The sequence below is a fragment of the Phyllopteryx taeniolatus genome, chromosome 10 (genome assembly GCF_024500385.1).
Source record: "Phyllopteryx taeniolatus isolate TA_2022b chromosome 10, UOR_Ptae_1.2, whole genome shotgun sequence".
NCBI lineage: Eukaryota > Metazoa > Chordata > Actinopteri > Syngnathiformes > Syngnathidae > Phyllopteryx > Phyllopteryx taeniolatus.
The window spans coordinates 25,033,192-25,058,140 of record NC_084511.1 but is presented as its reverse complement, the minus strand read 5'-3'; the positions used below and the strand labels follow the sequence as shown (position 1 = coordinate 25,058,140).

Here is a 24,949-nt window from a genome sequence, read left to right as displayed (position 1 = left end):
GCAGCTGTATGATGCTAACTGTGCTAGCTTGCTTGTAAAATGTTCTTATTCATCCGCAATCCTCTAAGAGACTAGTAAACAGTTAACTACAGTTCACACAAACTGACTTTTGAAAATTTGACGGCAAGTCAATGGAAGGTGTATTTAACAAGATTGAGCACTTAAAGCTACATGCTAGGGAAAAAACAACCAGGAGCCACAGTGCTTCTAAAATAAAGATTATATACACATTTGACATTCTCCCCAAAAGCATTTTTACAATTTTGCCTGAGATTCAAGCTACTGTCTGAAGCTTGCTATGTGCTAGCATGCTACCATTATTGGCTTTGGTCATCAAGCTATGTGCTAGCATGCTACCATTATTGGCTTTTGGCCATCTAAGTGTAAAAAATGTTACTGCATGACTTTTGTTTTATTCATCCACAAATAAACCATCAAATAATTCTCATGACAAATTGATAATAAAATGAGTGACACTTCAAGCTAACATTTGAATATTTGACAGAACGTTAGCAAAGGCTTAGATTTAGCACTTAATGCTACAAAGGAGTAAAAACTCCAAGCACGAGGCACAGTGGTTATAAAATAAATTGAGAGTGCGAAGACAAATGGAGTCCAATAAGCTTTGAGGCCGCTGTTGAGTTTTAGCAGCCGTGACAAAAAGACAAATAGGATTAATGTGCCTTACAGTCACAGTTCATTATCAGACAGGGGAGGAAGGGTAATGTTTTGAACGCGGCGAGATGAGCCTCGCTCCAACAGACGAACTCAAATGTGTATCAGGGAGGAAACGGGAGTTAATCATCATCAGATGATTTAGCTCTCTTTTCAGGACATGATGAGAGACATAAACACACACTTGGAGGAATATTAAGCTCTTGTAAAGAAGGTTGACATTTAAAAGCTTCTTTTGTAATTGGATTTATGATGTTTTTATCTTTTTCAGACATAATTGTATTGATGAAATACACCCGGGATCCTCCTGGTGGCACACTGCTGTGTTCAATTACACATTTTACCCCAAATGTTATATATTATTGGTCTTTTAAAAATGAGAATACAAGAGAGTCACAGGAACAATGACAATAAGCTTGGCATCTCCCAATTTGCAGCATTGAGAGGAAAAAAGAAAGAAAAAGAACTACACATATAAATATAAATTTCACTATGGCTAGACTCTAATCAAGTAGAACCTGAACCAGATTTTTACCACCCTGAGGGGTGAGCATGAAGACCCCCGGGAGCTGTTATGACTCATAAAGACACCGTGCTTCTTGTGATGATCATGTGACTCGTGCCGTTGGCCTCCACATGTCAAGTGGGACCACACGGGCCTTGTTTACCGCATTCCTCTGCTTTGACTGACACCTGTGGTCAGTGAGTCACAGGTACAGGCCCGGTCTTAACACCCCCGCCACCTGCAGCCTCCAACACCTCTGCCCAGCTGGCCTCACAAAGAGGCTGTGACAGCTAACAATGCAACATTTGCAAAGTCAGTGAACCTTCTGGGTTTCTCGTGGGGCTGCTACCCCTGAGTCAAACACCTGATTCAACTCAATCATCTCAGTTTTCGAGCTTTCTACCGAGTCTGACAACTTGCCAAATCAGTCTCCCAGTTCAACTGAATCTTTTTTTTTTTTTTTTGTCAGTGTTAAGTCTCTTAACTAAAGTCAGTGAAGAAAGTCCACTGAGTCTGTAGTGTTTCTGGTGAGTCCACTTATTTGAATCAATTCACCTGAATCATTTGAGTGTGCAGTGTTTCCGGTAACTCTCCTAACTTAAGTCAGTCTCTCAATTCACCCGAATCCTCCAAGTTTGCAGGGTTTCTGGTGAGTCTGCAAATTCTCTTCAGTGTCTCGATTCAACTGAATAATTTTACAGGTTAGTACGCAGTATTTCTGGTGAGTGCACTATTTGAGTCAGTCTACTGATTCAACAGAAGCATTTGAGTCAGCAGTGTTGCAGGTGAGTCCACTAACTTGAGCCAATCGCCTGAATCAACGGAATCATTTGTCTGTGTGCTTTCGGTGAGTCTTCTAACTAGTCAGTCATCCGATATCAACTGAATCACCTGTGTCTGTGGTCTTTACAGTGAGTCATCGTTACACCATGAACTGGATATACCTCAAGAACCTGGTTCCGAAGTCCTGCACCAGAACTCTAAAGACTTGGGCCATGGATGGAAAAAGTTGGAAAGCCCATCCATCCATCCATTTTCTGAGCCGCTTCTCCTCACTAGGGTCGCGGGCGTGCTGGAGCCTATCCCAGCTGTCATCGGGCAGGAGGCGGGGTACACCCTGAACTGGTTGCCAGCCAATCGCAGGGCACATAGAAACAAACAACCATTCGCACTCACAGTCATGCCTACGGGCAATTTAGAGTCTCCAATTAATGCATGTTTTTTGGGATGTGGGAGGAAACCGGAGTGCCCGGAGAAAACCCACGCAGGCACGGGGAGAACATGCAAACTCCACACAGGCAGGGCCAGGGATTGAACCCGGGTCCTCAGAACTGTGAGGCTGACGCTCTAACCAGTCGGCCACCGTGCCAGTTGGAAAGCCAAACCATTTATTTGATTCATCGACTTCATTACTGCCCATGCTCGGCCCTGCCGTCTGTTAGACGGTATGCTGCTGCCAAGGTAAGTGCCCTTGATTTCCACACTCCCACATTTACACGACTGGGAGAAGTACCTAGAAATGCTGAGCTTTAACCAGGACTGGTGCAGCCCAAGACATTCCGATTCCCAAGAGAGTCTCATTCAAAGCATTACAGCATCATAAAGATCTTATGTGGTGAAAAAGGCAAAATTATCATGAGACATACCGACAAAGTCATCAAGAGATGAACGATACAGTTGGTTGAGTGAGACAGTTTGAGAAGGAGGTGGGTGGTAGCGGCAACCCGGGGGCGGCCTTGGTTGTCAAAGTTGCCTCACCAGGTGCTCCATCTGACGCATGATGAGGAGGCCTCGAGGAGCTCAAACACTAATCTTTCGCTCATCACGGAAGCCGTTGTTCCCCCGACAATGTGATCATGTTTTGGCCTAAACGTCCCCCTAAAGCATCTCCTTTAATTATCCAAAAACACACTGACAGTTACCATAGCACAGTTTCTCGTGAGTCATTTCACAGAGCGGCCACCAACTGTTTTGGCTGCTGGCCGAAAGGTTTCCCTCCACAATGGCCCTGAACTGGACTGACAGAGGAATCACGTTGGCAGGCGAAAGTGCGCATTCAAACATCCGCCAAGGCTTGATTAGATGAGGAATGTGTGACTCATCATCGCAAGAGATTGCTGGTTTTTAATTGCAAAGCTCACATCTAAAACTTGTTATACATATATCTTAGTGTGAGTACTATTTCCACCTCTGGCTGTCTGTCGCGGCTCTACGATACAAAGAACCATTTATTCCAAATGCGACTACCACAGAACACTTGATCCACTATTGTAACAATCTCTGTAGCGTGTCCTCGACACGCAAGTCACATTTACAAAGCGGCGACACCAGGTTATTACGAATGTGTGAAAGTGCTGACAACACACTTCCTCGTCAGCCAAGCGTAGTGCACCAATCAGAAAATGGCAACAAAAAAACCGAAAGATGAAACGTGATCCTGCCGTCCTGATGGCGTAGATACCGCATGAGCAATGTTGCGACGGAGAGGGATACCTAATATCTTATTCTGCTCCGTGGAGGGCGACATTCATCCCTGGGAATGCAGGAGCGATAAAAGCGGATTTATTGCCCGTTATGGACGCTGCAGGCACACACCTTTGAAACGTTATTTGCTATTCATTGTTAATCCGTGCAATAGGACGTGCTGTGCTTTTTTTTTTTCAAACATTACTTTTGGAGCAAATGAGTAACTTAACCTTTAACTTAACAATTAGGTGCGCACAATGACAGTCGCATAACTTTGTGTTATTTTATTTATGTATTTTTTTGTTAAGCGACATCTTAACGGAATGGTGTTCGACAAATTTGCTAATCGATCTTTTTGTGGCAGCTGGATCCATGACAAAATGTGAGCGTAATCTCACACCTTCATCTTGCCTTGCTTGAAAAGTATAAAATGATCAGCAGAACTATAGTCCAGTCACCGTCAACTGGCTATGCTTGCCATTTCTTGAAATCAGTTTTTTTTAAAAAACTATAGGAAATAATCAGTTGCAGACGCCCTACCAATCACCACTTTCACTTGAACAAGATTAAATCAAAATGAAATAAAATACAAATATTTCAAAATATACAGTCCTCTCCAGAAGTATTGGAACGGCAAAGTCAATTCCTTTGTTTTTGTTATATAATGAAGACATTTGGGTCTCAAATCAAAAGATGAATATGAGGCAAAAGTTCAGAATTCCAGCTTTTATTTCATGGTATTTACATCCGCCTGTTGATTTCCAGTTCCATTCTTCCCTCACTCGTGAAAAAGACCCATAAGATACTTGAACTCCTCCACTTGGAGCAGGAGCTCATCCCCGACCCGGAGAGGGAGCTCCACCCTTTTCCATCTGTGGACCATGGTCTCAGATTTGGAGGTGCTGCTTCTCATCCCGGCCGCTTCATACTCGGCTGCGAACCACTCCAGTGAGAGTTCTCGATCACGGTTTGATGAATCCAACAGAACCACATCATCTGCAAAAAGCAAATATGCAATACTGAGGCCACCAAACCGGACCTCCTCTACGCCTCTGCTGCGCTTAGAAATTCTGTCCATAAAAGTTAGGAACAGATTCGGTGACAAAGGGCAGCCTTGGCAGAGTTTAACGCTCACCGGAAACAAGTCCGACTTACTGCCAGCAATGCTCACCAAACTCTGACACTCGACGTACAGGGACCGAACAGCCCGTATCAGGGGGTTCAGTAGCCCGTAATTCCGAATCACCCCCCACAGAACCCCCCAAGGGACACGATCGAACGCCTTCTCCAAGTTCACAAAACACATGTAGACTGGTTGGGGGATCTCCCATACACCCTCGAGGACCCTGCCGAGGGTGTAGAGCTGTTCCATGGCCAGGACGAAAACCACACTGCTCCTCCTGAATCTGAGATTCGACTTCCCGATGGACCCTACTCCCCACCACCCCCGAATAGACCTTACGAGGGAGGCTGAGGAGTGTGATCCCCTGTAGTTGGAGCAGACCCTCTGGTCCCCCTTCTTAAAAAGGGGGACCACTACCCCAATCTGCCAATCCAGAGGCACTGTCCCCGATGTCCACGCGATGTTGCAGCGGCGTGTCAACCAGGACACCCCCACAACATTCAGAGCCTTTAGGAACTCCGGGCGAATCTCATCCGCCCCCGGGCCTTGCCACTGAGAAGCTTTTTAACCACCTTGGTGACCTCAGCGAATACCTCACCAAGTATTAAAATGGACATTATTAAATTAGTGAATAATGTTTAATATTCAGTGGCATAACCCTTACTTGCAATAACTGCATCAGCCTGCGACCAATTGAAAAGTGGAAGGTCTCAGGCTGGCCAAGTCAATCACCGGACCTTAACCCAATAGAGCATGCATTTTACCTCCTGAACAGGAGACTGAAGGGAGAAACCCCCTGAAACAAACAAAAACTGAAAGAGGCTGCAGTAAAGGCCTGGAAAAGCATTTCAAATAAAGAATGCAACAGTCTGGTGAAGTCAATGGGTCGCAGGCTTGATGCAGTTATTGCAAGCAAGGGTTATGCCACCAAATTTAAATGTTATCCACTTTAAGTTAATTTAATAATGTCTATTCCAGCACTTTTGCTCACTTGAAAAGTGGGTGGCTTCAAACAAAAGGTGCTCTGTCCTGAGTTGTTGAACGCATCTAGATGTAAAGCCCATGAAATGAATGCTGTAATTCTGAACTTTTGTCTCATAGTCTTCTTTTAATTTGAAACCCAAATTGTCTTCAGTATACAACCAAAACAAAGGAATTGACCTTGCCGTTCCAATCCTTTTGGAGGGGACTGTATGTTCAGTATCTATTTACAGATGAACAGGATAAATATTAGATGGTGAATGATGAGTAAAGTTGTTTCGTTCATCTGTGTTGTCTAATTTGTGACACGATTCCTCCCTGGGCTGCAAAATTCTTTAGCCACATAAGTTGCTCCTCTTCAATAGAAGGAGCATGATGGGGCGCAGCGCTCCTGTTCCCAGAACTGAACGCAGATGGATTTACAGTACAACGCACCATCTTCCGGCCATGGGGCCGACGTCACATCTGTCTGTAATAAAGGGTCAAGTGTCTGATTGACAGGTCGAGAGGCGGGCGGTCGGAGACCAAAAGAATTCCGACATCTATTGACTGGACGATAGGGAGGTTAACTTCGCAGCCTTAAAATTGTTTCTGTGTTTCAGTGTTTCTGGGGGGTTTGTCACCAAGCCGGAAAACACAGAGTGGAACGAGCTAGGCAACGCCACACGGTCTCTCCAGGATTTCATGTCGAATTAAAGACTCTACGACGACATGAGCTACTACGCTCCAGAGTGGAAAGCTCACCGCACAGCATGCAGCCCAGATTAGTTCAGGGTTGGAAACTGCACAACTTGCGACCTCAGTGGAATGGCTTTTTTTTTTTTTTTTTTTTTTTTTTTAATTCCTCCATTCCACGCTACCAAAATGGACCTGACTGTGGAAGTTCTGTCAGATCTTATAAGGAGATGGCCCTTTTCCTTGAAAGTGGGTGTCACCAGTTGAAGGCTTTTTCTAAACATACCTTTAAGCCTGAGTCTGAGTGCAGCTTATGATTTATGCTTCCTTCAGGCGCTTTATAGTCAACGTGGGATTCGATACCGTAAATGCATCTGATGTTGAGTTTGACGTAATGCGTGCCTCGGGGACCCGCCGGCACCTCTACTCGCCATTCTTGACACGTGATCGCTGGATTTAGGTAGTCCAATCGTGAGGTTGAAGGGTTCCTTTGGCCCCCGGTCAAAGATTTTCTTTTACGCATATATTTGACGGCACTGCGGTTGCACTTTCACAGCAATTATCTTGACAATCAAGACATGGATCCTCAGGTAATGGCACCACCCGAGGAGCAGTTTTAAAAGTGATGGCTCAATGTAAAGAATTGATTTACGTTCTTACGAACCATCTGGCTTATTCTCTATGCAGGTTTGTATTTCTGTCAAGTGTCCTTCCAGGTTTCAAACCTTCGGGGATTATTGTCCTATTTCAAAGAAAGCACCCTGCTGATTTATAGCAAGTTATCTACATATCCTCTGGATCTTGTCGCACTTTGTCTGTCTCTGACTCCATCCATCTATCTGCAGTGGCTTGAGTCCGTCATCTTACCATCCGAGTTTTTAGGTCTGCTTTTCTGGAAAACTGCACTTTTTTTTTTTTTAAAGCCAAATTCAATATGGGCCAGTCACTACCTTAATTTCTTATATTAAAATTCAACAAATTAACTTCAACTGACCGTACAAAGATCACAAATAATGTGAACGGTGACGCCGGTGAGCAAGGACATTTGAAGCAATGCGACAGTGACACCTGGTGATCTTTTGTGGCATTACACTTAACTGCAGCGTTTCACTTGCTCTCCCCTTTTCAAATGTGTAAAAGAATACTGTATATGCATACATGTACCCATGTCTAAAAGTTAAAACATATTGCAGTACTCTCGTGTATTATGTAGTATTAAAGACTTACTTATTTATTTACTCTTTAAAATGAATGATACATTTAATGTAAATACATTCACAAAAAATTAATAATGAAATATTTTATAATGCTACAATTTCCATGAATAATACTCAAATTTTCTTGGGTTAAAATGGTGAATTTCGCAAAATATATCTACTCATTCTTTTAATGGGTGCGTAATGGGTGAATACCACTTGTCCTCATTAAGATTTAAGATGAACCTTTTATTTTTTTCCCTGGTGTTCAAATCATACATGTATGAATTTTATTTTATTTTATTGTAATCAATCATATTCTATCCTGCTTTACACTCACTGGGATAAAATGTTTTAAAACAAATTTCAGTTGTTTAAATTGTGATTTGATGCTGTTTTATTTTGCTGAATTCATCCAGTTACAAAATTGATTGTCATCATGCGAATAAAATTGTTGAAATTGACTTGGAATTTTACTTTTCGGGGTCTAAGTTGTAAATTTCTCAATTTAACTGTATTTGATTTCATTCATCCATTTTCTATACCACTTGTTATCTGTTGTATTTGTTTTAAGTCCCTTTGTATTTTCTTGCCTGGGAACGCCTCAGGATCTCCTCGGAAGAGCTAGAGGAAGTGGCTGGGAAGAGGGAAGTCTGGGCTTCCCTGCTAAGGCTACTGCCCCAGCGACCCGACCTCGGATAAGCGTAAGACAATGGATGGATGGATGGATATATGAGAGGCAGCAAAATTTTACAGTATATAGCATGACAAAATTCATCCAATTCATACAAATTCATCCAATTCAAGAATCAAAATCAAACTAAGAATCAATCATCACAAAAATTCAACCCCGTATTTCAGTCATGAACTTTGTTGTATAATTTTATTTACATGCATGGTGAACAGTGTAGTTTGTATACAAAGCCTGTATGAGGGTGATTTACCCAAATAAATCATGTTTTCATTTTCACATAAAAATAGGACTAAAAAACAAATCATAAGGTTCAATCATTTTGCATTCTTCTGAAAGTAATTCAACACAAATAGATGTACTGTATCTGCAGGTATCCATTAAGTCTAATGGGTTAGCACTCAAGCTACATATTGTCTTCAAATCTCACAAATCCATCGTTGTTTAAGGGAACACCTATCGTCATTCCAGCCTCCGAACTTGAAAAGGGATTTGCTCTGGCTTTCAGCGCAGTCCTGGTTCCGTTTGTTGTTGGGCTGACCCTTCTTCCAGAACCTATTAGGGAAAAAAACAAAAAACAAAACACACACTCATACATTTAAAAAAATCAACATAAACGAAACACATTCATCAAACATGTACTGTACATGTTGTATCACATGGCACTGCAGTTTTTTGTTTGTTTGTTTTTTCTTTGTTTTGTTTACTTCTCCAACCTTCCTTAGAACTAAGTGAAATAAAACCTGGAAGTGAGAGCACATTGTTGGGAAATGTTGACATATTAAAAAACGTTTAGACTTACTCTGTGGTGAGAGGAGTCCCATCCACCCAAATCCACGTTCCTTCCTCGATTTGGTCGCTCAGACCAATCCACGCCTGCTGGCCTTGCACCAATAAACCATTAACAAATACCTGTTTGTGAAGACCACAATCAGGAATGTGTACCGGTAGTATACTCTTGTTGAAGGAAGTAAGTGTATAAAATTGTTGATACCCTTCCATTATGAAAGAAAAAAAAACACCATGGTCACTGAAATAACTTGAGACTGACAAGACTGCAATTTTCCAAAAATGCATATTGACAAACGACAAAGCAGCACATTTTCAAATGAGAATGCCTTGATACTCTTGAGACTTCATTGTGCCCTGCACAGATTCATGACACCCTGTGCCAGATGTAACAAAGCAGCCCCAGGAAACAACCGAGCCACCATTGTGGTGCAAAGTAGGTTACAGTGTGCAGTTAGAGTAAAGTCAGAGACTCCAAAACAGAGGATCCCACCGAGCCAATTGAACGCTTTATTTATGTTGGAGTCTGTTGGTCTCACCTGTTCCTCCTTGCTGTTTATAATAACCAGATCGCCTCCCTTGCTGATGCAGTCTTGTCTGCTTTCCGCCCAGTTCTTACTCAAGCTTGACACAAAGTAGCAGTTGCCGTCAAACTTTCTCCAGCCGACCCCACAGAGCATGTCTAGAAAATGTCAACAAAATTGAGATCGATAAGGCAATCCGGTCACTGCACCGGTGTCCGTAGTGGTCTTACAGCTCAGCTTGGCGGTCATCTTGTCCACGTTCTTCTGCAACTCGTACCTTTGTCTCTCAAGGCTGCTTTGGTTTCCGCGAAGCTGCTCATGTTCAACCCGCAGAGTGTCGCAGTCGTTGTGAATGTGCTCCTTTTGTCTTTGCAGGAGCCAGTACCTGATCTGACACATACTTTCACTGATGCTCAATGCTGTGTTATTTCTTTCCAGCCGGTCTCTGTCAGCCTCCAGCAAAGTGTAATTGTTCTGTAAATGCGCTCTGTCATCTTTAATATCATTGTAGAGGGACTTGAACACATCTCTCTCAGCAGCCACATTGGTGTTATTGGTTAGAAGTCCCGCTTTCTCTTGAACGAGTGATGCGTAACGGGTCTGTAACTGGTCTTTTTCGCTTCTCAGTGAAGAATAACTGCGTTGTAGCTGATCTTGCTCATTTTTCAGATTGTTAAAGCGGGACCTCAACTGATCTCTTTCAGTTGACAAAGTGGTCTCACTTGCAAGGAGAAGTTTTTTCTCTTGATCGAGGGAATTGTAACGGGCTTGTAACTGGTCCTTCTCTTTAACCAAGGAGCCGTAACTGACCTGTAACAGGTCTTTGTCATTCCTTAGTGAAGCGTAATCTCGCTGCAACTGGTCTTTCTCATTTTTCAGATTGTCGTAGCGGGACCTAAACTGATCTCTTTCAGCAGACAAGGTGGTTTTACTGGTTTGAAGGTGTTCTTTCTCTTTAACCAGGGAGCCGTAACTGACCTGTAACAGGTCTTTGTCATTCCTCAGTGAAGCGTAATCTCGTTGCAACTGGTCTTTCTCAATTTTCAGATTGTTGAAGCGGGACTTGAACTGATCTCTTTCGGCAGCTACATTGGTTTTATTCGTTAGCAGAAGCTCTTTTTCTCTAATGAGGGAATCGTAGCTGGTCTGTAATACATCTTTCTCTTTGACGAGGGACTCATAACGGGCCTGTAACTGGTCTTTCTCGCTTCTCAGTGAAGAGTAATTGCGTTGGAAGTAGTCTTTCTCATTTTTCAGAGTGTGGAAGCAGGACTTGAACTCAACAGCCACAGTGGTTTGACTAGTCTGAAGGCGTTCTTTTTCTGTAATGAGGGAATCACAGCTTGTCTGTAACTGGTCTTTGTCTTTGACGAGGGACTCGTAACTGGCCTGTAACTGGTCCGTCTCGCTTCTTAATGAAGAGTAACTGCGTTGTAACTGGTCTTTCTCATTTTTAAGACTGTTTAGGCTGGACGTTAGCTCATCCCGTTCAGGAGCCACAGTAGTTTTACTGGTTTGAAGGTGTGCTTGCTCTTTAACAAGAGAATCGTAACGCGTCTGCAACTGGTCTTTCTCTTTAACAAGGGACTCATAACTAGCCTGTAACTGGTATTTGTCTGTCCCCAGTGCACTATTTAAGGTTTGTAGCACATCATTCTCTGTGTTTAGGAGACTGTAATTAGTCTGCAACTGATCATGTTGCTGCTTCACACTCTGGAAGTTGGTCCTCAACTCGTCTCTCTCGGCAGTCCAAACTGTTTCGCTGCCGAGGAGTCTATCTCTCTCTTTCACCAGTGAATTGTAGCTGTTCTCCAACTGTTGTTTCTCTTCAACAAGGGATTCGTAACTGGCCTGTAACTGCTCTTTGTTCCTTGTCAGATTATTCAACATGACCTCAAGCTGGTTTCTCTCCACGTGGTCTCTATCTGTGGGAAACATGTCGCTGTTGAGATGGAGGTCTTGAGTCAGATGATCAGAATTAGCCCGGTCCCGCATTGAAAAACCAGGCATTAGCTCGTCTGTGGAAAAGAATTCAGTGTCGAAACCAGTTTAAAAAAAAAAAGTCCTTTTTACTCATGCTTACGTTTTCAGGGTGACGTACAGTAGATGAATTGTCCAATGTTACCGGCCAGTGAGACAGCGCACAGTAAACCAAGACACACAGTGACACATCTGGATGACTTGTTTCTTTGTTGAAAATTCCCTAAATCAATTGAAAGGAATATATTATCAGTTTACACCAAGGTGAATATTATTGTCTTTGGGCCATCGTTACATCTCTGATTAAAATAAAAATATAAAAACAGGAATTAAAAAATAAAATATAAAAAAAAACGATAAACTTGAAACACTTTTTATATATACTGTAAATGAAAACATTTCTAATATAAAATTAAAATGGTCTGATGTCACCTCCAGCCTAATTTGTTGGTGATTTTTATCGTACATTACCTTTGGTGACGAACCCTTGCATCGTAAAGTTCTTATTTGAATCGGCGCAGTCATCAAGTTCCATGGAATCCATGTTGAGCAGTGTTTTTCCTAGTTGGGAAAGGGAAAATTTGTGCATAATGTAAAACAAAAACAAAAAGAATGTAGTCAGTTGTTAATATCTCTTCCTTCGATTTTGCAATACTGCCAATAGTAACATAATTATATAAAGTCACATTTTTGCACTGTCCACTTTATGACGAGTTTGAATAAAAAGTGTTCTAAACATCTTAAAATATGAATTTAATTGTAACATTGATTGCTGTTTAACTATCCAAAAGTGTCAGACACAAACAAACAAAAATCCGCCCAAAAGTTAGACCAACCACCAACCTTTAATAATGGTTCAATTTAACCTCCAACACAATTTGCTGGACAATACAATTTATTCTCAAAATTGCTATCTAGACACATTATTTTGCATTATTTTTGGATGCAACAACTGTTTTGTTACCCTTTTTTTTTTTAAGTGTTGCTATTTCCCACTATTTCTCTTGACTTCTTGGTTCAATGAATGCCCAAAAATTCTACGTTTTCAGACTTAGGCATTTGACACCCAGTGTTTTACGATATCTAATTTAGGCCTACTGTAATAAAACCATGAAACAAGTCCTTACCTTGAAACCGTGACGATAGAAAACTGCAAAAAGTTTGAGGGGATCTGCTTTCACATGAAATGACCAATGCATTTTTCTCTGAATAACACAGGAAGTTATCTGGGTTGTGATTGGTTGGACACGAACACACCTACTGTATATTGACACTTTATGATGATCTGTGCAACTGGAGTTCATTGACATCATTGCTAGGGAAGTACTTGAGTTTGTTTTTCCTTTCTTGGCTCGATCGAGTCTTCATCTGGACTTTCTCTTCCCCTTTTACCTCACTTCAATTCCTCGCTCAGGTCAAGTGACAAAAGTTCAAACTTATTCTCAAAAAGTTAAAGTGCAAGCTCGCTCATTTCCCACAGAAATTACAGTTTTAGTTTTGTTTTATCATTCAGAGCAACCTTACGCTTCATTTTTCCCCCCCCTCCTTAACACATTTTTACAGTTTGGACTGTGATTCAGGCAGATGTTTGATGCTAACTGTGCTAGCTTGCGTGAGTACTTAGATTTTGCAGTAAAATGTTCTTATTCATCCGCAATCCTCTAAGAGAGAAGTAAACAGTTAACTACAGTTAACACAAACTGACTTTTGAAAATTTGACGGAAAGTCAACGGAAGGTGTATTTGACAAGATTTAGCACTTAGGAGCTACATGCTAGAAAAAAACAACAACAACAATGAGTCACAGTGCTTCTAAAATAAAATCAGTGTGATATATGATAAATCATATATCACACTGATTATATACACATTTGACATTCTCCGCAAAAGTATTTTTACAATTTTGCCTGGGATTCAAGCAACTACCTGAAGGTTGCTTTGTGCTAGCATGCTACCATTATTGGCTTTGGTCATCATGCTATCTGCTAGCATGCTACCATCATTGGCTTTGCTCATCAAAGTGTTAAAAATCTTATTGCATGACTTTTGTTTGTTTCATCCACAAATAAACCATCACATAATGATTATGACAAATTGATAATAAAATGAGTGACGCGTCAAGATAACATTTGAATATTTGACAGAAAGTTAGCAAAGGCTTAGATTTAACACTTAAGGCTACAAATGAGTAAAAACTCCAAGCACGAGGCACAGTGGTTATAAAATAGGTTGAGAGTGCGAAGACAAATGGAGTCCAATAAGCTTTGAGGCCGCTGTTGAGTTTTAGCAGCCGTGGCAAAAGGACAAATAGGATTAATGTGCCTCACAGTCACAGTTCATTATCAGACAGGGGAGGAAGCGTAATGTTTTGAACGCGGCGAGATGAGCCTCGCTCCAACAGACGAACTCAAATGTGTATCAGGGAGGAAACGGGAGTCAATCATCATCAGATGATTTTGCTCTCTTTTCAGGACGCGATTAGAGATGTAAACACACACTTGGAGGAATATTAAGCTCCTGTGAAGAAGGTTGACATTTAAAAGCTTCTTTTGTAATTGGATTCATGATGTTTTTTATCTTTTTCAGACATAATTGTGTTGATGAAATACACCCGGGATCCTCCTGGTGGCACACTGCTGTATTCAATTACACATTTTACCCAAAATTTGATATAGCATTGGTCGTTTTAAAAATGAGTATACAATAGAGTCACAGGAACAATGAAAATCAGTTTGGCATCTCCCAATTTGCAGCATTGAGGAAAAAAAAAAAAAAAAACTAGACATAAAACACACAATTATCAAAAGACACATTTACAGATTATACAATTATTCGCACTTTTCTGCCTCCACACCATCACTATGAACCACTAAGCGTCACAGTTCTTGCTTATTTTGTTTTTTCAATCCTTCACCGGAATCATCCAAGTCTGCTGGGTTTCTGGTAAGTCTGCAAACTCTCTTCAGTGTCTAGATAGAACTGAACTATTTCACTATGCATTATGTCTGTAGATTGCACTAATTTGAGTGAGTCTCCTGGTACAACTGAATCATCTGATGTCACCAGTGTTGCAGATGAGTCCACTAACTTGAGTCAGTCACTCAATTCAACAGAATTATCTGAGCCTGCAGTGATTCAAGTGAGTTCCTTAACTCGAGCCAGTCCCCGGATTCAACTGACACATCTTGAGTCTGCGGTGTTTTTGGTGAATCTGCTTTCTGCAGCCAGTCTCCTGAATCAACAGAATCATTTGTGTCTGTGGGATTTCGGTGAGTCTTCTAACTATTCAGTCACCCGATATCAACCGAATCATCTGCGTCTGTGGTCTTTACGGTGAGTCCCGCCTTTTCAAGTCAATGAAAAGTCACCTCGAGTCTGCAGTGTTTCTGGTGAGTCCATCAACTCTAGTCAATCACCCGACTGTTTGAAATCATTCCATTTTTACACCATGAGCTGGATATACCTCAAGAACCTGGTACCGAAGTAGTCCAGCTCATGTTTAAGGCAACTGGTTAATGCCCGAGTCCTACACCAGAAATCTAAAGACTCGGGCCATGGATGGAAAAAGTTGGAAAGCCAAACCGTTTGTTTGATTTATCGACTTCATCACTGCCCATGCTCGGCCCTGCCGGCTGTTAGACTGTATACTGCTGCCAAGGTAAGTGCGCCTGATTTCCACACCCCCACCTTTACACGGCTGGGAGAAGTACCCAGAAATATTCAAAGCATTACAGTATCATAAAGCTCTTATGTGGTGAAAAAGGCAAAATTATTGTCATCAGGAGATGGACGATACAGTTAGTTGAGTGAGCGCGTCAGACTTCTACACACAGTGACAGCCTCCTTTGCACAATCTTAATCCACATGTTGCACTGAGGTGACTGGTCATTTATTTTAACATAGTTAAGAGACACTTTTGTTCGCCGCCGCCGTTGGGCACAAGCACGTCTTCGTGCACAAGCACATCTTCGTGCATGTTCTTCTTCGTTGGTTTTCGCCACTTCCTTCTCCGGGGTCCCATCAAAACTGGGAACCGAAAGTTTGTAATTTTAACGATTCCGGGAGAACCGGAACGTTAGTCCCTGTTCCAATCGGTTCTCGATTCTCAATGCCCAACCCTCATCATCGCAAGGGACTGCTGGTTTTTACTTGCTTACTAACTTAACCTTTAACTTCACAATTAAGTTCGCACAATAACAGTTGCATAACCAGAGGTGGGTAGTGGCCAAATATTGTACTCAAGTAAGAGTACTGTTACTTTATAATATGACTCAAGGGTCTAAGTTGTACATTTCTGAATTTAATTGAACTGTATTTCATCTATTTTTGATACTGCTTGTCATCTGTTGTATTTGTTTTAATTCCCTTTTGAATTGTACTTGAATGGATGAATTTGGTTGAAATACTAATTTTATTTATTTTATGCATCGATTTTCATTACTTCATATATATACATAGTTTGGTGTGAAAAGGTATTTGGCCGCTTCCTGATTTGTTATTATTTTTCATGTTTGTCACACTTAAATATAGGTTTCAATTTTTTGCCTCCATTAGTAATAACCTTCATTCAAAAAACTGCATTTTGTGTTCACTTGTGTTGTCTTTGACTAATATTTAAATTTGTTTGGTGATGGGAAACATTTACGTGTGAGAAACCTGCAAAATAATAATAATAAAATCAGGAACGGAGAAAGCACTTTCACACCGCTGTGTGTATATGCATATGTGTGTGTACGTATATATAATGGGGTCTAAATTGCTGAATTTAATCTTATTCATCCATTTTTACACTGCTTGTCATCATTAATATAAAATGTCTTAATTCACTTTAAATGTGGTTTATATTTTTCTGGAGTTAGAGTTGCGATTAATTGAATTTGATAGTATTTAGTTTTATTCATCTATTTACATTACTCTTTTCTATTTTTTTTTTGGACATGGAATTAATTTCTCTGGGGTTCAAGTTGAGAATTGGCTGCACGGCGGAGGTAATAATGCTTGCGCTCATCGATGCACAGAAGTAATTCTGTCTTCGTTCTTCCAGCATGCCTTGCACGTTCGCATCCGCAAGCCCGACAACGATTAAAAAGAGCCTGAAGCACGTTGGTGTTGGTTAGAGAAGAGAGTGCCGTTGTATTCCAACAATTGCCTTTTTGTGGCTCCTTTTCCGAAAACTCTGTTCCACTTAAAGCCGTCTGCATGAGTCGGATGTGATTTGCTTGCAAAGAAACAAACAAACAAACCAACAAAAGTTATATTTTGTGTATCCCAACTGATCATGTCAGCTAATTTCAATTAAATTAAATTGATGACTATCAACAAATAAGGAAACTGACACAGAAAATAGAATAAAATAATTAAGTCATTATATTAATCATAGTAACTACATCTAAATAAAAACGGATTGAATAGGATAGTCAAATACATTTAGAATAAATTAAAAGAAATGTCAAAATGAAATAAAAACAAATCCATCAGTGTGGATGAATAGATTCATGTACAACTAGTCACAAGATTAAAAAAATAAATACAACTAAATAGTAAACGTACAAATTAAAATGTGACAAAAATATATAAAATGCTACAGAACAAATGTGAATATCTTTAGACAAAGTCACAAAAGTAAAAAAACAAAAACAAAAACGTGGTAAGTGGTGTAAAAGTTTACAGGGACCCAATAAAACTATTGGCTATAGTTAACTAATTGTAACTAACTCACTAACTACAGTATATACACAGTCATTGATTGATGACTTAACTTTGCAAACTTTATTTACCGACCTCATCTGACTTCCTGGTTTGCTTAAAAAAACAAACAAACAAACACTTTGCTTGTGTGCTAAAGTCATTAATTTTTCCTTTTTTAAAATTTCTTTTTAAAGCAGACAGAGAGGCAGGAAATGAGGCTGTGGATGAAAACAGTGTGCAAGGCCCCAGAGCTGATCTGAGTGACTCAGGATTTGACCTTGGGTAATGTCCTTCAGCAAAACATAACATAAAATACAACGTAAACAATAGAACATCTTTAAATGTAAAGACTTAAAGAGGTCTCGACAGTATTGCACTGTATGAAAAACAGCAATGACATAATAAAATAGAACATAAACTTAACAATTGCACTTAGAAATACTTTCTTAGGAACCATGGTTTAAAAAAAAAAAAAAGGACACATAGATGACGGCCTCGCTGCGAATAGTAAAAATCCACGAATAATTGAGCCCCTCCCAAAAGGGGGCTCGAAATTGGGTCTAGGTGCCACAAGATGGCGGCAAAGCTCTTAAAACAGAGGACCATAAAGCACCAACACAAATGAATTTAGTGGGTCTTTAATATTTTCTCATGGTCCCCAACCCAACAACAAGTCCACTGGCTGCATCAAAAGCGTCGTGGCCGCGAGCGCCGTCCGTCCCTGCTTCTGCTAATCCCGTCCGGCCCAACCGCGTCTCCTGCGGGAGGTCATCTGCTTTGACGCTCTCTCTCGTCTCGCTTCTCGCGACCCTGTCGGGCCACTCTTAATTCAATTACTGGAGTTGGCTCATGTACTAATTTGCATCCAGACAGCAAGCGAGCTGTCTCAACGCGGCATGACCAACATTAGTAACGGCAGTAAAATGTGTAATATTAGTAAACTCTGCCCGCAATGTCACTTTTAATGCATCCATTTGTATCTCTTGTACATAACGACATCATCACAATACTTTTAAAGGCTCCTACGACATCTACAAGCCCTTTAAAAAAAAACAAAATCACATTTTGACATGAATACAAACAAGTTTACAATGATTAACACTACTATAACAGTGTAAAAGTGTGTTTAAATAGTTTTGCTTGTGTTTTGAGAGCAGTATTGTGCCACATTGCTATTATTATTTCTGTTACTGGATGGTACGTTTTGCGCTTACATTTGGATGGCAACAATATAGTTGCAATGGGACATTAATTTATATGAAATGGTTCACTAAGTTTTTTTTCTAGCTTTAAAAAAAACAAAAAAAACAAAAAAAAAAAAAAATATATATATATATTCATATTGTGGTCACTAATTACAAAATGCTTTCATCTCGATGTGCAGCATTTGATCATTTAAATGTTTTTTTTTTTTTCCATGTCATTTGACTGATGCTGTGGCACCGTTTGGCCGCTAGATGGCAATCCGTACCCAAATTAAAAATGGTCCCATCGCCATGTAAACTGAAGCGCTGGAGTTTAATTTTCGTTTTTTTAGTGCGGACAATGACTTTTGTCAAATTTACGTTGAATAAAGCACCCTTCGATACACAAATACATCTAAGTTAAATCATTTAATTTTCAGTGAATGATATTTCAGCTTTTACACATTATATACATGAGCCAACCACTTTTTTGTTGTTTTTTTCATAGGACATCATTTGTCCTATGACAAAAAAAAAAAAAAAAAATAAATAAAATGCCAACTATGTTCAGATGATTGATTACATGATTTTAACAGTTCGATCTCCCCCCCCCCCCCCCCCCCCCACAACTTTTGGTCATGTAAAATGTTATTGTTTTACTCTCTTTTTAGGGCCGTTTTCAACACTTACACTTACTGACGTATTAAACTTAACGAGTTGTATGAGGGGTATAATTACCTGCGTGCAACATGGCCGACGGCTCCTGTAGCAGCGGCAACAATGTGCGTGCGTGCGCGCGCGCGCGCGCGTGACAATGGAAAGTGACGGAGGCGGTGCGAGCGCGCTCGGCGCCGTCCAATGGGATCGCCGCTGGGAGGGAGTTTGCCCCGACTGCAGCTTTGTTCTAACTTTTTTTTTTTTTTGGGTGGAACTTTGCCAAGAAGCGGCGCAATGTTGAGTGCGAGTGCGAGAGGACCGTTATTCTTCTCCCTCCACGGCTGCGCGCTGCTCGGAGCACTTTTTACGCACGGATACTTTGAGTGACATTTGGACGAGCCCTTTTTGGAATAAACGTGAGGGGGAGGGAAAACACACACACACACACACACACACACACCCCCAAGGTTTCTTGTATGTTGCAGGAATGCTTTTCACCTTCCCGTGGATGTTGCATTGATGAGGAGCGCGCGTCGCTGCTGGAGTGAAGCGAGCAAAGGAAGATCACCGTTGCAAAGTGAAGTTTCCAAGTTCCTCCGGGTTTGGATTATGATGCTGTAGCGCGGATGCATCAAGCTGCACCGACCATGGCGCGGCTTCACTCGCTCCTGCTGCTGCTGCTGCTGTGGACTCTGTCGCGCTACTCGGAGTCCACGCAAGTCCGCCAAGAGTTCCGCGTGCTGGAGGAGCAGCCTGCGGGGACCTACGTGGGTCAGATAGAGACCCGCGCCGGCTTCACGTACCGCTTCAGCGAGAGCCACAGACTTTTCGCCATCAACGGGAGCACGGGGGTGATCTCCACCTCCACCGTGGTGGACAGGGAGCTGCTGCAGAGCGATGTCATCAACGTGGTGGTGCTCTCCAGCCAGCCCACCTACCCCACGGAGGTCAGGATCATCGTCTTGGATATTAACGACAATGCGCCGGTGTTCCCGGACGCGTCCATCGTGGTGTCTTTCAAGGAGGACGCCAGCAGCGGCCGGCAGGTCATCCTGGACACGGCCACCGATTCTGACATCGGGAGCAACGGCGTTGACCACACCACCTACAGAATCGTCAAGGGCGACCGGCAGAGGAAGTTCCGCTTGGATATTACTGTCAATCCCAGCGGTGAGGGCGCATTCCTGCATCTGGTCTCAACAGGGGGCCTGGACCGGGAGTTTACGCCCTTTTACCAGCTCCTGGTGGAAGTGGAGGACAAGGGGGACCCGAAAAAGTTTGGCTACATGCAGGTGAACGTCACCATCCAGGACATCAACGACAACCCGCCCGTGTTCGAGGGCGAACAGTACCGGGCGAGCGTGTTTGAGGACGCCGCAGTGGGCTCCAGCGTCCTCCAGATCACGGCGTCCGATCAGGACGACGGGACCAACGCCGAGATCAGGTATTTCCTAGACGAGGGCACCCCCTTCCAAATCGACCCTAAAGACGGTACTGTTATCATAAAGCAAAGTTTGGATTATGAAAGTAAGAAGGAGTACTCGTTGACGATCCACGCGGTGGACAACGGGGCACCGTCATTGTCCGGTAGGACAGAGGCGACCGTCAAACTGTTGGACGTAAACGACAACGACCCCGTGGTGAAGTTCAGGTACTTCCCCACCACGTCCAAGTTTGCATCCGTCGACGAAAATGCACAAATTGGCACCGTGGTGGCCCTGCTCACAGTCTCCGATTCTGACTCCCCCACTGCTAACGGTAACATCTCAGTGTCCATTTTAGGCGGTAATGAGCAAAGACATTTTGAGGTGCACACGTCCCCGGTGCCCAATTTGAGTTTGATTAAAGTGGCCAGCGTATTGGACAGGGAGCGAATTTCCTCGTACAACCTAACGGTGTCGGTGTCGGACAATGGCAGGCCAGTGGCACGCTCGTCTTACGCTAGTCTTGTAATATTCGTAAACGACATCAATGACCACCCCCCAGTATTCCAGGAGGCGCTGTACAGGGTCGATATCAGCGAAGATGTCCCTAAAGGCAGCTACATAAAAGGGGTTTCTGCAACAGATGGCGACTCCGGGCAGAACGCCAACCTGCGCTACTCGCTGGTGTCTGGAAACGCTTTGGGCTGGTTCTCCATCAGCGAAAACAGCGGCCTGGTTACCAGCGCTGCTTTGTTGGATAGGGAGGTGGCATCCCAAGTTGTGCTCAACATTAGCGCTAAAGACCAGGGGCTGCAGCCCAAGATTTCTTACACTAAACTCATCGTGAGCATCACTGATGTGAATGACCAAGTGCCCACGTTTACACAGAGCACGTATCACGTTTCCCCGGTGGAGCACAGCCCTGCCGGCTCCGAGCTGCTTGTGCTTACGGCCTCTGATGACGACCTGGGCGAGAACGGGACGGTCCGTTTCTCATTTGATGCCGAGACGGCGCCCGGTGTCCGAGAGCTGTTCCGCCTGGACGCAGCGTCGGGGCGATTGAGCACAGCTGGTGAGCTTGACAGAGAGGATCAGGCATCTTACTTGCTCCACATCCAGGCGAGAGACACAGGCACGCCCCCGTTGCACTCTGTTGGAAAAGTCAACATCACCCTGAGGGATATCAATGACAACAGGCCCATTTTTTATCCCGTGCAGTATTTTGCAAACGTGAAAGAGAACGAGCCCCCGGGCACTTACGCCGCCAGCGTTTCCGCCACAGACCCCGACTTGGGTCGCAACGGCACAGTTAAATACATCATCACGGCGGGCGACACTTCTAAATTTCACATTAACAGCAACACAGGTAAAATCACCACCTTGGCATCATTGGACAGAGAAGTGAAAACCACTTATCAGCTGCAGGTGACAGGTGCAGATGGCGGCGGCCTGCGCTCGCACACCCACGCCATTGTCACTGTGACTGTAATAGACACACAAGATAACCCCCCCATCTTCAACCAGAGAGTTTACAGCTTCGTCATGTTTGAGAACGTGGGCACGGGAACGGTCATCGGGACAGTTTTGGCCACCACTGTGGATTTGAACTCCAACATTTCCTATCTGATCACCTCGGGGGACCAGAGGGGGCTTTTTGCGGTCAATGCAGCAGGTCAGATCACGGCGTCCAGTCAGATAGATCGAGAAGAGCAGGGCTTCTATCACTTGAAGGTTGTGGCAAGAGCAGGCGAAATCACAGGAGAGGCCTTTGTCAACATCACAGTGAAGGACTTGAACGATAATGCGCCCCACTTTATTCACCCTGTGGCACACGTGAGCGCTGTCGAGAACTGGAGCACGGGTCACGTGATCTTCCAAGCCAAGGCCTCAGATCCCGACGAGGGCGCCAACGGCGTAGTAGTCTACAGCCTCAAGCAAAACCCCAGAGGTCTGTTTCACGTTCACGAGAAGCGCGGCCTCATCACACTGACTGGGCCTCTGGAGGTCACCACTACATCATATGAGATCGAAGTCTTGGCCTCAGACACCGGGGTCCCCCGACATAGCTCAAGCTTGGTCCTCATCGTCAGCGTTTATGACGTCAACGACAACTCGCCCGTGTTCGGCCAGCTCTCCTACGAGGTCGCCATCCTGGAGTCAGAGCCAGTCAACAGCCGCTTTTTCATGGTGGAGGCCACCGACAAAGACTCTGGCCTCAACGGAGAGATCATGTACGACATCGTTGGCGGCAACACAGGGGACATCTTTGGAATTTTCCCAGATGGTCAACTGTACATTAAAGCAGAGCTGGACCGGGAGCTGCAGGACAGGTATAACTTAGTGGTGGTGGCTACAGACCGCGCCGTGGAACCGCTAAGTGCCACCGTCAATGTCAGTGTGGTTCTTGACGACGTCAACGACAACCGTCCCCTGTTTAACAGCACCAATTACGTCTTTCACTTTGAGGAGGAGCAGACGAGGGGCTCGCCGGTCGGCTTGGTCCACGCTGAGGATAAGGACTTTGGGCCAAACAGCGACGTCAGATACTCGTTTGAGACTCCGCAGTCCAACTTTGAGCTGAACGCCATCACGGGGGAGTTGACGAGCACGCAGCGATTGGACCGCGAGTCGCTCGTGAGACAAAGAGGCACCGCTGCCTTCAGCTTTGTCGTCATCTCAGCCGACCAGGGACTCCCTAAACCCCTAAGAGACCAGGCCAAAGTGCAAGTTTACATACGAGACATCAATGACAATGCGCCCAAGTTCACCAAAGACATTTACCAGGCCTCCATCTTTGAGTCCGCGCAGAATATGACCCAGCTGCTGCGCGTCTCCGCCTCCGATGTCGACGAAAACAACAATGGACTGGTTCATTATCACATCGCTAAGGGCAATGAGGAGGGACAGTTCGCCATCGACGGCGGCTCTGGACAAGTCACGTTGGTTGGCAAGCTGGATTATGAATCGACAGCCTCCTATTCTCTGAAAATAATCGCCGTTGATGCAGGCGTCGTGCCCTTATCCTCCTCGTGTGTGCTTAGCATTACCGTACTGGACGAGAATGACAACTCCCCGACTTTCCCCAAATCTTCACTGTCTGTGGACGTGCAGGAAAACATGAGGATAGGCGAGCTGGTGGCCTCCGTGACAGCGAGTGACGCCGACTCGGGCACGAACGCCGACATAACGTACAGCATCACTGCCGCAAACAGCCACGGCACATTCAGCATCAGTCCCAACACGGGAAGTATCTTCTTATTCAAGAAGTTGGACTACGAAACGCAGTCGTTTTACAAGCTCAACGTCACCGCGAGGGACAACGGGCGACCCCAGCGCTCCTCGTCCGTTTCCGTGATCATACACGTGAGGGATTTCAACGACAACCCCCCCATCTTTACCCCCGGGGACATCTTCAAATCCATCCCGGAGAATCTGCCTATCTCGGCCTCGGTCATGACCATCACGGCTCACGACACGGACGCGGATATCAATGGGCAGCTGGAGTACTCCATTGTTCAGCAGGTCCCTAGAGGAGGCCACTTCAGCATTGACCCGAGCTCCGGCCTCATCTACACCACCAAGGAGGTGGACAGGGAGTTTTCCAACCTGTTTGAATTGACGGTGAAGGCCACTGACCAGGCCGTGCCGTTTGAATTCCGACGTTTTGCCCTTAAAAACGTCACAATATGGGTCACGGACGTCAATGACAACGTCCCCGCGTTTGTGTCACAGAATGCCCTCGTGGCTGAGCCCAACATTGTCATCGGATCCATCCTGACAACGGTGGTGGCGTCCGACCCCGACGAGGGAGAAAACGGGGAAGTGGAGTACGAGCTTGTGGAAGGCGACTCGGACACGTTCATCATGGACCGCTACAGCGGCGACATCCGCCTCGCCTCACAGCTGGTGCCCTCCCGCCTCGTGTACACGCTCACCGTGTCGGCCACCGACCACGGCAGCGAGCGCAAGACCTCCAGGACGGACATGACCATCATCCTACGGGGCTTGGACGGCCCTGTATTTACGCAGCCAAAGTACATCACCATCCTCAAGGAGGGCCAGCCGCCGGGTACCAACGTCATCTCCCTGGATGCCTCCAGCCCACGAGGCTCCGGCGGGAAAGTGGAGTACTTCATCGTGGCAGTGCGTAGCGGTGGGAAAGCCGCCGGGCGCCTCTTTACCATCGGACGCCACACCGGAGTCTTACAGACAGCGGCGGAGCTAGACAGGGAGAAGGGCTCAGACCTCTACCTGGTGGACGTCTACGCCATCGAGACGGATGCCAGCCATCCCAGGACGCAGCGTGCCGAGGTGAGTACACTGCAGGCTTTTTTTTTTTTTATTCCAGTAATGCACTTTTTTGGCTCGTTTTGGCATTGGCTCTGTTTATTT

General features: G+C 44.1%; 2 protein-coding genes across 2 annotated transcripts in view; one reads left to right on the top strand and one right to left on the bottom strand.

Moving 5' to 3' along the window:
* Positions 1-8,485: 8,485 nt before the first annotated feature.
* LOC133485011 (cingulin-like) lies at positions 8,486-13,563 on the bottom strand. Its single transcript, XM_061788309.1, has 7 exons — positions 12,733-13,563; positions 12,077-12,166; positions 11,727-11,828; positions 9,856-11,643; positions 9,641-9,783; positions 9,115-9,224; positions 8,486-8,867 (listed from the first exon to the last, which is right to left on the bottom strand). The coding sequence occupies exons 2-7, from the start codon at positions 12,147-12,149 to the stop codon at positions 8,732-8,734; spliced, it is 2,352 nt and encodes a 783-aa protein (XP_061644293.1). The 5' UTR covers positions 12,150-12,166; positions 12,733-13,563; the 3' UTR covers positions 8,486-8,731.
* A 5,906-nt stretch (positions 13,564-19,469) lies between these two features.
* The window catches only part of fat4 (FAT atypical cadherin 4), a 106,648-nt gene continuing 101,168 nt past the window's right edge, over positions 19,470-24,949 (top strand). The window contains 1 exon segment of the mRNA XM_061787143.1: positions 19,470-24,868. Coding sequence (XP_061643127.1) covers positions 19,760-24,868 — 5,109 coding nt within the window. The 5' untranslated portion in view covers positions 19,470-19,759.